Genomic DNA, 15764 nt, shown 5'->3' on the forward strand with positions numbered 1-15764 from the left:
AAACTGCCGTAAAATACCATATTTTGCAACGATTATTTTGCGGCAATCTATAGAACTACATCAAAAAAATTATCGCTAAATACTTTTTTTTTTGTATTGAATATATAACATCCTAAGCAACAATAGTCTATGTTGGGCTTCATCTACAACCATTTATCCTTTGGGGTCTTTTTACCATTAGCTCAAATAAAATTTAAATTTATTTTCTTTAAGAAAAATCAATTTTCATCTACATTAGAACTGAGAAATTAAGGAAGACGACACAAGATGACACAAAATAAAAAGAACAATTAATCTCCACATTCTCCAAAATCCAATGCGGAGAAGGAGTCTTAAAACTCCAGATTCAATAAACATAAACCAAACCAAACCAAACCAAAAAATGACAATCCAAAATTAATTTAAAAAAAAAAAAAGAGGATAAATTCTGATCATGTGTAGGAGTAATCCATGAGCTGCAACACAGACTCCTGCCTCTGCATTCTCATGTCCTGATAGAACCTCTCGATGAACCTCTCCGCCCTCTCGTCAATCGAATCTTCCTCCCCGCCGGAGTCCGGCAGCCGTTCGGAGGCCGCATCCTCGGCTGCCGGCAGCGGCAACGGGCAGTCTTCGACTTCGTCTGCCCACCTGCCAAAACACTTGCAGCAGGCGAAGAAAACGGAGTACATATCTCTGTATTTGATTCCCTTCTTGAACGGTGGCTTGATGTGGTAGCCAATGAGAGGAGTGCTGGAAGGAGAGAACTGGTATTCCCGAAGGTAGCCGCCATGGTTGTAGTGGTGCCTGTGGAGAAGCTTGAGCTTCTTGGGCCGACTTGAATATTTCTTGAGGAGGAGTAGAAGCTTTGAAACGATGGGTTTCTTCAGTTTGGCTATGAAGATGCAAGCTTGGAGCAGGATTGGGACATTCTTCTGAAAAATGGGTGACCTCTTTCTGGCCATCTGGAAAGAGAATTGAAGGCTTAGACGAGTAGGGGTTTGGGTGCTTTGATTTCTTGGGTGGAGTGATGGTTGGATCAGGAACCAGGGGGGTTGGGTTGGTTTTAATGGCCTAAAAAGGTGGAGAAATTGAGCGCATAATAATAATAATAATAATGAGATCTGAAAATATTCTGAATGGGTGGGTGGTGGGTTGCCGAGCTGTAAAACGGGGGCTCTGGTCGGTGCCGATTTGTACTTATTTTATGGGGCGGGAAATGTAGCCGTTGGAGCGGAACTGGGCTTTTTCTCTCTCTATCTCTCCCCCCCTCAAATTTGAAAAAGGAACCGAACATATATCGCAAAATCCATTTATGTCAAGGTAATTTAAATATTTATAAAACGTTTTTTATATTTTTTTATTTACATGTTTCTATTTTTTACTTTTTTTATCTGTTTTTTTGTCTTCATTTCCATATAACCAAACTTCCAACTATTTAAATTACTTTTATCAATTTTAGTTCTTTATAAAATTCTCTACAAAAAATTTATTATACCACATTGTACGATATATATATATATATCAAATCATAAATTTTATTATGTTAAAAAGAATAATGGTTGTGAATATCAAAAGAAAAAAATATATTTTGATTTTAAAAATATAAAAAGAAGAAATATGATGGAATAAGGAAAAAGACTGACGTTTGGCAAGATTAATGGTATTGGTTATTAAGTGTATCCTTCTCATCACTAGCACAAAATAACATTAAATTTTCCCTTAGATAAGTACATTTTGCATCAAAATCAAAATGTCTAAAAACTAAAATTATTAGTAAAAATACGAAGATAAACAAACCAATCAAATTTTAAATATCTGGCAAAGGCTGGTGTAATCCTCCATCCATCCATCCATCCACTATATAAGGCAGACAACCCCATCCAATCATTCCTTGTATAGTTTGATCAATTACTATTAGTACGTCATTTAAAATTAAAGAATTTTATTTAGGCATTTTGCAATGATATTTTTTTTTTTGTGACAGTTATATATTAACATTATTATAGTCGATATAATATGGTTGAGGGAGAGGAGGTGTGTTACGTACTGTTAATTATAAGCAACTTATTATTACCTGGAGTTGTTGTGAGTAAGGAGGGCTAATTCTTTGGCCCATGGCAGGCTGCTTCGTTCGTTGCTAGTTAATAAGATAGAAAGGGAGCTTGCATGCATGCATGGATGCATGTGCTGCAAACATTCGTTAACTGTTTGTTGCGTCGTCGTCACTTTCAATTTTTAATGCGATGCTTGAAATTGAAAACCAACCAACCACCCTGTTGTTCAAGAAATCGAAGCCCATGGAATGCAATGCAATGGAATCAAATCGCCTCTCTCTCACATCAAGAAATCGTTTTTCTCTTTTTCTTTTAATTTTAGTTTATTTCCCTCCCTTAATTTGTTTGTTTGTTTGCATGGAATTGCAGATCATATCCCGCGACGCAGTCTCTCGCCTTCTTTTCCCCTTCGATAACTTCACCGTCCATACCAAAGTTGTTAATTTGGATTTTTAAAGTGGAATTGTGAGAGGATTCATAAAATTTAATTGTAAATTTTGATTCTAAGATTTTAGATATAATTAAAAATGTCTTTTAAATTAAAGAAATAAACAAGCATTCAAATATTCTTTAAAAAAAATAACAATAATTCACTTTTAAATTAAAAAAACCCAACAATAATAATCAAATTAATCGAGGTTGATGAAGAAGAAACAAAGAAAGCTGTGGCCGATAGGAATCACCAAATTAGATTAAGAAATTGCAAAAGAATAAATAGATGAAGAAATTACAAAAGAAAAATTAGACGAAAACATATTATTAGTATTGTATGCTCTAATTCTAGATTTGGATGATATTTAAAGGGTTTGTATTTATTATATCTCTGCATATATTAATAAAATGCAACGTTTTCTTCATTCATATTATCTCTATATGAATGACTTTTTAAATTTTTTATTTTGAGAATCTTATTCTCAAGTTGCTGAGATTGTGTGATAAAAGTCTCTGATAACAAAACTTTTTAAATTATTCCTAGTCATTAAATTCTTTAAATGAAGACTTTAATTAATTGAGTATGAACTAACACGAAAATTATTATCTCATTCAATATGTGATACTCTGATTGAAGGATAGTGTGTCATACATTATAAGACATGAGATGTTGTTAGTAGACTTGTGGATGGTTATTGGGAAACAATCAATCAAACCGATTACTGACCACATGATTTAATAGAAAATGATCATGTCATCTAGTTGTAATAGTGTTGGTGATTCTTGGACTTGAATCGGTACGATTGTTTTATGTATTGATGTGCGAGATTTGCTAATGAAGTGAACCATTCAATTTGTATTTGTGAATCGATAACAGTATCAAGCAATTGGAATTGTGAATCGACAATGGCACCAAGCAACCATATGGCAAAAGGGAACGATAGAAGGCTGCTAGAAAAGTATTTGAGAGATATAAGGGCTCATAGAGGCAGAGAACAACACTCAAATTAGAATTAATATTATGTTGATTAGAAATAGAACAAAAAAAAAATTTATCTCTAATTTTTTTGTGTGTGAAAATTAAAATTGAAAAAATTATTGTTTTAACCCTAAATTTTACCCATTTTACTAGTTGAATCATAATTTATTTTGATTCTACTATATTTTTAATTTTATATGCACGTTAAGTGGTTTAAATTTTTTTAACACCTAAAATCTTAAAATCATGATTCATAGTGTTATCATTTTCTTTGGTAGGGAAAATCTTATGATATTAAACTTTTTAAGTAATGATGAAGCTCAACATATCTCCAATTAACACTTAGAATATGTTTGATTGCATATATTTATTATAAAAAATATATAATTATTACATATATTTTTTATAGAAACAATCAAATACTCTTAATTTTTTTATAAAAAATATGTGTATGGTACAAGTATTTAAAATTTCTTTCCATAGAATTTATTTTCATAAAATTTATTTTCTAAGTGGTGGAGTGATTTTTATTTTTTAGACAATCATTACTATAGATAATACAATTAAGGGTAATTCTATTTGCAACCATAGAATTTGCTCTTTGTAACCATTCTAACTAAAATATTTAATTTTACTATTTGCAGCCACACTTATTCCTTTTTGCAACCATTTACATGTCAAATATATTCTCCACACACTCAACCCTCAAAAACTACATCCACGCGTATCAAACCCTATTCTTCTCCTCCTCATTCTCCTTCTTCTTCTTCTTCGTCTTCTGTGACAGTGCCACCGACTTAGCCTCGCCCACTTTGTTTGCCTCATCCAGCTTGTTGGAGTCCCCAAATCGCATAAATAGGTAAACATTTTGATTCATATTGTTTATTGTTAATTTTGATTCGGCAGACTTGGGCGTTTGAAGGATAGGTTCCCCCGAACCTTGAGATTCGGGGGAACTCGGGAAAATTTTTCCGTTCGGGGGAAATTTTTTCCCCGAACAACGTTGTTCGGGAGAAAATTTTTCCCCCGAACAACGAGTTTCGGGGGTTCGGGCTCCCCCGAACCCCGTTGTTCGGGGAAAAAATTTTCCCCCGAACAACGATGTTCGGGAGAAAATTTTCCCCCTGAACAGCGATGTTCGGGGGGGGGTGCGAGTTCCCCCGAACCTGTTGTTTGGGTAACCCCAACCCCTTTTGGGTAACCCCAACCCCTGAAACTTGCCTAATTAATTTTTTTAATTAATCTTGTGTTTTAGAAAAATATTAATAATTTGTGTGTTATATTGTATAGATATGGTACGCAGGAGAAGAAATGAAGAAGAACGAGCTCTTGCTTCTTCCTCTCGACAGCGTCCCACTGCATCGAGGAGAAGGAGACGAGTAGAGGGTACTAGTGAGCCACTAGATGTATCAGAACCAGTAAATCCATCTCTTTCAGAGCCACATGCCTCACCATCTATTGCCATTGCTGCTGATGCTACTGAGGCTAGTCAGCAAGAGCAACCATTCGATCACGATGATATTTCTGTTGGACCATTACCTGGAGGCCCCAAGGATCCATCCATTCTGAAAAGCTTTAAAAATCACGTTGCGTTTGCAATATAGTCAGGAGAGGTAAGTTATATTATTTTTTTGTTACACCCATGTTATTATTATAATTGAAATAATTAAGTATTTTTTTATTTTAACAGGAAAGAGGTGTATTAAAATGTAGAAGTCATGGATTAAAAATTCCCGAATGGCCATTAAATAATCAACGTGTTCGTGATATCGTTATGGTCTCTAGTTTATCACCTTTGATAGATTGCACGTATCGTTTTATAAATCCTACGATTGTGTCAGCATTTACAGAAAGATGGCAGCCAGAGACGAATACATTTCATTTACCATTTGGAGAGCTGAGTATAACATTATATGATGTGTCATCTATTTTGAAGATTCCAGTCACTGGAAGGCCCGTATCTATCCCTTATCATTTGAGTGGTAACGAAGCTCGTGATTTATTATCTAGTTTACTTGGAATTTCAATAGATATAGCAGCCCAACAGATAGCAGAAAATAGAGGACCATTTGTAAAGTTAGATTGGTTAAGAAAAACATTCATGCATGTACCAGATTCAGTTTCCAACGAAGAAATCCAACATGTCAGTAGAGCATATCTGTTATTTTTATTAGGCTGTAGCTTATTTGTAGATAAGAGCGGTACATTAATTCCAGTGGCCTATTTGACATTGTTGGATGATTTGAGTATGATTGGTAGTTATGCATGGGGAGCTGCATGCCTAGCATATTTATATAGACAGCTTGGCATTGCGAGTAGACGAGAGGTGAAGAGCATCAGTGGATATCTTACTTTACTCGAGGTAATTATTTTAATTTCATAACTCTATATACATATATTTAACATATATTAATAATTATTTATATGAAATTTACAGGCATGGGTGTATGAACATTTTCAATTTAGTAGAAATAAATACAATTTGTTATATAGTGATGAACAACCACGTGCTCTTCGTTGGTTACCTGTTCGTGATAATGATACTTTACAATCTGTGAGGGAGCAGATTGATGATTTATCACCAGACGAGGTATTTTATTTTCGTGTTATGATTTTATAAATTAATTAATATATTCTAAAATTAATGTTTACATTAAAAAAAACACTTGCAGGTAATTTGGATGCCGTATTGGAGGGCTCGTGCATATCACCTATTACCAGAGATTACATTTTTCTCGGGTTGTTTGAAATGTGGAAGTATTATCGAACCATACCATCCTGAGAGGGTATTACGACAGTTTGGGTATGTACAAACTATTCCTCCACCTCCATTATCACCTATTGAAGCTAAGCGGGGTGCAGGTACGGCATCATATCGAGTAATTTATGCATTTATTGACGATAGTTGGAATCGGTAGGATATTCATTTATTACCACCACATCGACGTGGTAGACCTTGTGAATTTCCGTGGCACTTTACATATGAATACTTACCGTGGTATGGATCTATTACTCATGCATTGATACAAAATCCTGAACGTAGATCAAGGTTCGATAGAGGTGGCCAAGATCTACTTAGTCTTGCTGAAGCAGTAAGATTTTAAGTTTATGTTTAAGTTATTATTGAATATAGTTTATTTAAATCAAAAACATTGATATATTTTTTTTTTCCAGCGTAATGATGTTGCATTACGTGCTCTCAATCTTACCATGTCAAGTGTTGAACCCGTATCCTCAGATGCATGGAGAGAGACGTGTATCCACGTAAACCGTATTTTATCAGCTTCTACAAGCTTCAATCCATCGCCCCCGTGTGATGCTGCCGGACCCTCCACATCTCGTACTTCTCAACCCCCCAATCAAGATGAGCAAGACTAATTCAAGCATGATGAGTATGTCTAATTCAAGCACGAGTAGGATGGAACATTGAATCAATTAATTATTTTTATTAGTACTTTTATTGGCTGTATTTCTAAAATAGATCAAGTTATTTAAGTGATTTGTAATAATATTTTATTGTTAGTTTTAATTTAATGTAATTTTATTTAATTTTTCTTTCTCTTTTATATTTAACTAAACAAATTAAATTTTAAGTGGTTGAAGACAAAAAAACAAAAGAAAATATGAATTTTGATGTAACTTTTAAAAAAATTTAAGAAAACTCAAATTAAAACAACTAAAAAAAATTATAAATATAAATGTTGATTTAACTTTTAAAATTACTAAAATTAAAGGAACTAAACAAATTAAAAGTAAAGAAATATAAATTTAATATAATGTAACTTAAAAAATATAAATTTAATATACTTAAAAATGCTGTCAAGGAGGTATCGACGTGCAGCCTTCGGGAGTCACTCAAATTCCAGAATCTCTCTCTTCGGTGATTGGGGATGACCCCGAATCCTTAACTTCGAGATTTTCAAATACTTTTGAGTTTATGAGTTCGGTGATTGAGAATTTTCCCGAACCCTCGAGTTCGGAATTTACAAATCCTCCCGAATCTCTAGATTCGGTGATTGAGGATGACCCCAAACTTAGAGGTTCAGGAATGCTGCGGGTTCCCGAATCACATGATTCAGATATATCGACTCCCCCCGAATATTGAAGTTCGGGAGAGTTTTAATTTAATTTTCTGTTAAAATTAAAGCAATGGAAAAGAAATTAAAACAAAATGAATATAAATTTTGATGTAATTTCAAAAAAATTAAATAAACTAAATTAAAGCAACTGAAACATATCAATGGTACTTGCATACAAATAACAACTATAACTAATACAATTATAATTTTATAAAAATAAAACTTGATAAACAAATTACCACATAATTTTCTTATCAATCACTTAAATCAATAACATTACATTCATATTTTTGTCAACCATCACTTAAATCAATAACATTACATTCATATTTTTGTCAACCATCACTTAAATCAATAATATCTTTAGTTGCCACATTTTTGTCGATCATAGACAAAAATGCTTCAATTCTAGCTATATATGGTGTTTCTCATTCTCGTGCACTATCAGCTCGATATCTATGCCACTTGAGTGCAACAGGAGGTATTGGCGAGTTTGATTTAAGAAACACCTGAAAAATAATAATAACATGTATTATTAATAACAATCTAATAACTATATAATAATCCAAATACACAACATAATAACAAATAAGAATACCTGAACAAAATGACAATCATTCACAAAACCAATACTAATAATTCTGTGTTGTAGTGATGGAGGAGGTACTGATCTCAGCGGAAGATAAGTAAGACATTGAAGTCTAGACAAATGGATCAAGACCACATTATACTTTGAAGCAATCAAATGTCCCATGTCAGGTAATGTCATCCAGTGCTGGGGAGGTGCAACAGACTCAAAGTAAGAGAGTGCATGTATTAACTCATCTACACGCATATTAGATCCATATAATTGTGAATACTCAGCACGAAAAACATGTAACTCTTCAATCAGGTTAAGACGAATATCTCCCCAATTTTGCTCACTCATGCCAAGTAATGCCGCAATGGCACGAAACCCACAATGTCCATCAGAATCTACATTCACAATATTGTGTATGAAATATTGTACGTTTGGTGGAAAAGAATCATCATAACCTCGCAATCTATATTTCACATTCACACGAGATTTTGAATGCTTACATTCCTTCCCTATCTTATTTGAACTCTGTATTACTGGGGTTGTATTATCATGAGACGACTGTACTATTTCAAAATAAGATGGATCACGCTTGGTAGAACTATCAAAGTGATATTTTTTCTTTGAGGATGGCTTACCTTTTGTTTTAACTTTAACACTTGGTGCCATCAATGAAGTTGTAGCAGGATCAACTAATTCTCTCAACTTTTGTTTCAATACCAATTTACCTGCCTCTGATTCTAATTGAAACTTCTTATATATGGTATCTATCTCTGGCTCAATCATCAGTAGAGATGAGATATCTTCATCACAACTAGTCTGCATCAAATGTAACTTTCTCCAATGAGAATGCACAACTGATAAGGGAATTGGTCGTCCTTGAATGATGAACTCTGCAATTTCATGTGCACAAGGCAAACCATGTGTACTTCTTATCACACATCCACATGAAATCTTATCCACCCCAATTTTCTGAGCTATCTGTGTTTCCTTTAACACCATATTCATTGCATTTCTAGAGATAATACCTCGTAGTTCTCTGAAAATTTCTGGTTTGAAATTATGTTGCACCAATGTTAAGCTCTTCTCAAACGATCCTTTGATCTCAGTATGCTGTAACTCAATAAGAGAGTTGATGATTGTCCATGATGACTCAAAATCACCTTGAGATGATCCAAGATGTCTTTTCAGCTTCGCATGCGCACTCTCAGCCCTTGAACAAAATCATATTGATATATCAGATATCGTAATTTTGGAGTATATTATAATATAAATAATAAGTAAAAATATATAAGATCTGAGTTTTATAAATAGTACCTGTTAGTAGTAACATTCCCAAAATGCATTATCTTATTTGTCCACGCTGCAACAAACTTTTCCTTATAATTATTCAACCATGCATTTCTCACATAATCAAGTGCATTGTCATATATATGATACTCAACTGTTAAGTCATGAAACCGACGTTCATATTCATTCTCAGTTGAGGCAAACATAACAAGCTGCCAATCTAATATAAACTTCTCTCATGTCTCTTTTCTATCGAAGAACTTCTTACAATTAGCGAGTACATTTTTTGATATATGCCACCTACACAATAAAGTGGTAGCATTTGGAAACACTTTATGTATTGCATTTATCAATGCTAATTCTCTGTCCGTAACAACTACTCTCGGAAATATATTAGATCCCATCAAACTCTGTAATCTTTCCATTGCCCATGTATAGTTATCCTCGTATTCATGATCCATGAATGCAAATGCAACAGGAAAAGTCAATTCAGTGGATGTTACACCAACAATCTGAAGCAGTGGATATCTGTACCTATTAGTTTTGTATGTACAATCTATTATTAAAACATGGGGGAATACCTTTAATAACTCTATAGCCATCTGATGAGCCCAAAATAAATCTGTAATACAATCTGTTGATCTCTCACATCTATGCCATTCCACATAATTACATTCTCCTAATTTCTTCATCAACTGTTGCATTTGTGATCGACCACCTTTCTCTATAAGTCTATATCTTTGACGTGCATTATATATAGTTTTGATAGTAGTTGCGTTTCTATGGTCCTGTGCCTTTATAGCCATCAAAATATTTCTAGGCTTCACAAGATTATTAGACATTGTATTCAATATTTTTTTCTCTTTTTCTGTAAGCCGCCCTGCATATGAATGACCCTCAAGTTGAGTTGATGGTGCATGATTGTGAAATCCACATGTAATCATCAACTTCCATTTTTCGTCTAAAACTTTGAGGCCAACTAATTGAAATGGACAATCACATTTCTTTGAACCCGTACACTTACGTTTTAATTCTTCCCCTGATTCTTCTCTCTTTTTTGATGGTCTATATTTTCCACCTCTTTCGCAAGCAAAACGAACTCTAAATGGCCTTCCGGGACCTCCACATTCAGAACCCTTTATCACGATAACAATTCCATTTTCTTTTCCAACTTGTCTAACCCATCCAATAAGTTCTTCTTTACTGCTAAACAACTGATAAAAAAATAGAATTCAAATATTGTTCAAATAATAATGAAATAAAAATTTAATAAAAATGTATGATACCTCATTGGTAGTAAATGGTTCAATAGCATCAAATGACTGTTGAAATGAAAAAAAATTATGTAAATAGAAAACATAAATAATTTAAAAACATTGTTCACATAATAACTAAATGAAAGTTTAATAATGTATGATACCTGATTGGTAACTGGTTCAACAGCTGACTGATGAAATATGAACAAAAAATAAAAATTATGTAAATAAAAAACATAAATAATTTAAAGTAATGAAATATCCGAATCATTAGATTCGGGGTTACTTTACTCCCCCGAACTGAAGGATTCGAGGCATCATCGAGTTCCCGAATCCTTCGGTTCGGATACTCAAGGAGTCCCCGAATCGAAGGATTCGGGGCACACTGATTCCCCCGAGGATTTGGGGTATCCTTCAGAGTTTCCCAACTCTTGCTTATAAATAAATTTAGAAATACAACAAATTTTCAAATACCTTATGTATTTCATCATCTTCTTTCTCGCCAGAACATGAATAGTTATTATCTTCTTTGTAAAACTCCGCAAACATTTGTTTATGATAATCTTCCATGCTTAACTTGCCTATCACGAGCTGAACTTTGCTTAGTAATATTTCGTGTTGAGTGAGTAATAGTTGTTCTGTAATGTTGTATGTTGAATAACAATGGTTGCGCGGCGTGGGTGAGTAAAAGTGTTCAGATATGGTGATATAGTGAATAAAGTGGCTGTAGTGACGGTGGGTGAGAAATTGCGTACACGCGCGCTTGAAAGAATAAATGCTGAGTGGTTGAACATACAGCATTTATTAAGGGTAAATATGAGATTTTATGTGAGGATTTTTTAGGAATATTAAAAATAGGTTACGGAGAGCAAAATTGATGGTTGTAAATAGAATTTCCCTACAATTAAACATACTTTTATTATGTACTCCCCAAACGCAAGGCAAATAATAAATTAAATATTAAACATGCAAGTAGATTTGAAAAATCAAATAGGGCTCCCTTAGGCCTTATTTTCCTGCCAACTCTCACCGGCAAAAAATTTGAATACACTTGTGGAAATGGAATTGACCAAGTCCTTTTATTATTATTATTATTTTTATTTTTAATTTGATGAATATGGAATGTCAGTTGTACCCATATACACGTTTATTTGACTTTGTCTTGGATGTTAACGTTGAAAAGCTAAATGAATAGTCAACCAATCCCATGACTTGGTTGAACGAGTCGACATTTCTACACAAATGTCAACATTATAATATATATTTAGGCTTTGTATTCGGTAAAATATTCTCTATGAAAATTGCTACCACCTCTTGATTGAAAAATAATAATAATAAAAAAAAATTATGTAGAAAGAACAATAGAGGGAGCCGTTTCTAATTAAAGGGACGCAATCCCATGTTGGGAAGAATTAACATTTTTATAAAAGGGAAAAATAGAAAGAAGATCCCAAATAGATTGAGCTGAGCGATTGGGATACAAACAAGGTCCCCTTTGACTGTTACATCACATCCTCTTGCTTGCTGTTGAAAGGAAGAAAATTACATCACAGCAGCTCCTTATGTAATTGAAAATTTCATGACGTGCAAATTAATGGAAGTGGCTGTCACTCGTCACATACTCACGCTCACGGGGCACGAACTTAGCTAGTTAAGTTTACACTCTTCACCCATCATATTATTATTATTATTATTATAATATGTGAAAATATATAAAAATAGACTTCATCTAGATCATATGATCATTTGGGCATTTTAATTTGTTGTTTTTTTATGTGAACATAGCAACAGTACTAGTTGCTACTACCTTATGTTAAAACACACAAAGTCTATGAATTTTTAATTTAAAAAAAAAAACAAAAAAGATAAAAGATAATAAAAGAGAAATAGATTACGTATATGAAATTTGATAAATGATTTGATTTTATTATATTTGAAATGCATTAAAAAAAAGTAGAATATTGCAAGATACAAATATAGGAATCAAAAGGAAAGGAACAGGTGAACAAGAAGAAGCAAGCATAAACTAAATACAAGTAAACACGTGCGAGTATTTCGGTTCAATTTTTATTTGATTTTTAACATGGGTATTTCCATTTTTAATAAAAAGTTCAAAAAAAAAAAAACACTGGGTGTAATCCACGTATTTTAACTTGACTTGTCCAAACCATAGGGAGTAGTAATAGGTGTATATTTAAAAGTTAATGCATCATTCGGTTTAAAGAAAATTTTGAGAGTGTTTACATATATAATGATGGACTTTGTTATCTAATGACCTATGATGCACGGAAACACCTTATAGGAGTCGTTTTTCCGTTTCAGAAATGTTTTCGAAACGTTTCTTATTCCCGTTTCGAACCCTATTTATGCCTATTTTTTTAGAAAAATGTTCGTTTCCACGTTTTCGTTTCCTATCAGAAACGTTTCTCATTTCTGTTTCCGTGCAACATAGCTAGTGACTGCTGTCTTAAACCATCTATCCTAAATTATGTATTCCAATAAGATTTGTTTAGTTACATTTTACACTTGTATTATCGCTTTTGCGTGATTTTTCGTTGCTCGTGTTCTCAATTTCGACAGAGAAACTAAATCACAGATAAAGATTTTGTCTCATTGTTCAGAATAAGAAATTGAACTCACGACTTACTGCTACGAATTTTAATTTATTGTGATTCAACCACTTGACTCTTATCTTGGGAGCTAGTCACATTTTACTTTTAATTCGTATTCATATTGTATTATTATTATTATTATTATTATTGTTATTATTATTTATTAACAAATATATATATGACAATATATAGGCCAAATGCAAAGTCTAAGGGCCTGTTCTTTTTGGCGTTTTTGGGCCGTTTTCTATTTTTAATTTTTCAAAACACTGAAAACATGTTCTCTTTATTATTTTCAAAAACGCGTTTTCAAAAATAAGAAAAATATTTGTGAAGGAAATGGAAAATAGCAAAAAAACGTTTTGGATGTTTTCAGCCAAAATATAGTAAAAATTGAAAACGCGAAAAACGCAAGCGTTTTCCGCCTTACGCACTCCCTCTTCCTTCTCCCTTCCAAGCTCCACTTTCTCTTCCAACAAGCAACACAGATCTTCCACCACCACTGCCATCGCCCTCCACGCCACCGCTCACCACCGACATCATCGCCACCGCCATCGCCCTCTAAGCCAAGATCCGCCACCAATGCCACCGCCACTGCCCTCTACGCCAAGATCTGCATCCTCCATCGCCACCGCTACTCCCAAATCCGCCACCACCGCCATCGTTATCACCCGCCACTACCCTCCACTCCCAGATCCGCCACCGCCATCGCCATCATCGCCACTGCCATCGCCCGCCACTGCCCTCCATGCCCAAATCTGCCATCACCATCGCCACCACTAGTCGTCTCTTCTGCCCTTTGTCATTTCTTCCGTCGACTTCGGCCATTTCTTCCCTACCATTTCTTCTGCCTCCACGCCTAAAATATGTATTATGATTTATGTATTATGGTTTTTGTTATTATTTTTTCTTTTCAATAATATTTTTAAAATTTTAGATAAACTTTTTCTTTTGCTATTTTATGATTTATAATTTTTTTTAATATTTATGTTGTAGGTAATCTAAATTTTTAAATTAATGTCAAATTTTAATTTGTAAGTAAAAATAATTTTATTATAAAATTATTAGTTGAGTCAAATTAAAAATGACTTTAAAAAATACTTTGTAATTTTAATATATTATTATATATGATTAAATCATTATTTTTGGTATTATATTTTAAATTCTTTAAATTAAATTTATAATTTCTTAATAAAAATTTATAATTTACTTTGAATCAGATTTATTAAATAAAATATTATAAAATATTTTTTCTCAAAATCTCGAAGAGAACGTGTTTTTTATTTTTTAGTTTTGAGAAACATTTTTTCAGAATGACAAAAAAAACGCATTTTCAATAATCTCAAAATAGACACTTAAAACACAAAATTGAAAATGAATTCAAAAATCAAAACTCAAAACTGAAATACAAAGAGAATACCACCTAAATTTCAAGAGGTTAAAGAATTCTTAATAAGTCTCAAATATGTGAGTTTTTGTAAAACAAAACCTAAATGGTAGGTAGGGTGTGGTTGAAAACATTTTCATTTTTAGATTTTCACTCAATTTCGAAAAATTGGAATGAAAGAGTGAAAATTGTGTTAGTTTTTATATTTTATTTTCAAAATGTTGGCAACAATTTAAAAATAGAATTGATTTAAAATTTATTTTTTTCCATTTTAAAAGCCCTGTCCCAAAAATCCTACATTATATAAACTTTCTTCCTCCCCCCACCCAACCTAAGCTTCCTGACTTGCGATAGTCACCCAACGTCTAGCAAGAACTTCAACAATTGGTTGCGAAAATGGATGTCATATTAAACGGAAATGGAGCGACGTTATTTTTTAAAAAATAAAAAAGTGTAAAAATATGTAAATAAAAGAAATTATAAGGATTTTTTTATAAATATAATTTTTAATATAAAAAATAGTTATTTAATTTAAAAATAAATATAAATTTCATAATGTATTTAAATAAATTCTAAAAAAAAATTAAAAATTTTGAATTAGAGACAAAAATATATATATATATATATCTCCATTCGCAGATGGAAATTTCTAAATCAAAAATATATTTTTGATATTTTCATAATATTACAAAATGATTACAAAGAATTTGTAAAATTATAAAAATAGTCTAAAATTATTTTTTGACATTTCAAAAACAGATACATTTCAGGAACAGGAAATAGCACTCCCAATAAATTTTCATGTATCATAGATGCCTAAAAATCCTGTAGCTTCGACGATTCCTTGCCTAGCTAGATCCAACAAGCTTTAGGCTTGGATCGGCTCCAAATTCGTACGAGCCGACCTTATAATTGATGTCCAACGATTTTGTCTAGCTTATAGCATTTCTAGCAATAAGAAGCGCAATTCCAGCTTTTCACACAAGGCTTTTTTTTTGTAATTGCTTGTAACCTTTCAAGTGACTAGCGTTTCTAGTGACTCTTGATTAAATTCGGTGATCTTTAGATGACACATTCGATTTTTAATTTGAAATGGAATCTAATGTAATTTTTTTTAAA

General features: G+C 32.7%; 2 protein-coding genes across 2 annotated transcripts; both read right to left on the bottom strand.

Moving 5' to 3' along the window:
• Nucleotides 1-246: 246 nt before the first annotated feature.
• LOC127798033 (uncharacterized) lies at nucleotides 247-1134 on the bottom strand. Its single transcript, XM_052331312.1, has one exon. It carries the CDS (start codon nucleotides 942-944, stop codon nucleotides 432-434), a length of 513 nt encoding a protein of 170 aa, XP_052187272.1. The 5' UTR covers nucleotides 945-1134; the 3' UTR covers nucleotides 247-431.
• Nucleotides 1135-7954: 6820 nt separating this feature from the next.
• Nucleotides 7955-13767, bottom strand: LOC127796894 (uncharacterized). Its single transcript, XM_052329300.1, has 8 exons — nucleotides 13693-13767; nucleotides 10814-10840; nucleotides 10680-10715; nucleotides 10418-10607; nucleotides 9698-9949; nucleotides 9421-9547; nucleotides 8125-9316; nucleotides 7955-8035 (listed from the first exon to the last, which is right to left on the bottom strand). The coding sequence occupies exons 1-8, from the start codon at nucleotides 13765-13767 to the stop codon at nucleotides 7955-7957; spliced, it is 1980 nt and encodes a 659-aa protein (XP_052185260.1).
• Between the last annotated feature and the right edge of the window lie 1997 nt (nucleotides 13768-15764).

This window comes from Diospyros lotus, chromosome 3 (assembly GCF_014633365.1).
Source record: "Diospyros lotus cultivar Yz01 chromosome 3, ASM1463336v1, whole genome shotgun sequence".
In the NCBI taxonomy this organism is placed as follows: domain Eukaryota; kingdom Viridiplantae; phylum Streptophyta; class Magnoliopsida; order Ericales; family Ebenaceae; genus Diospyros; species Diospyros lotus.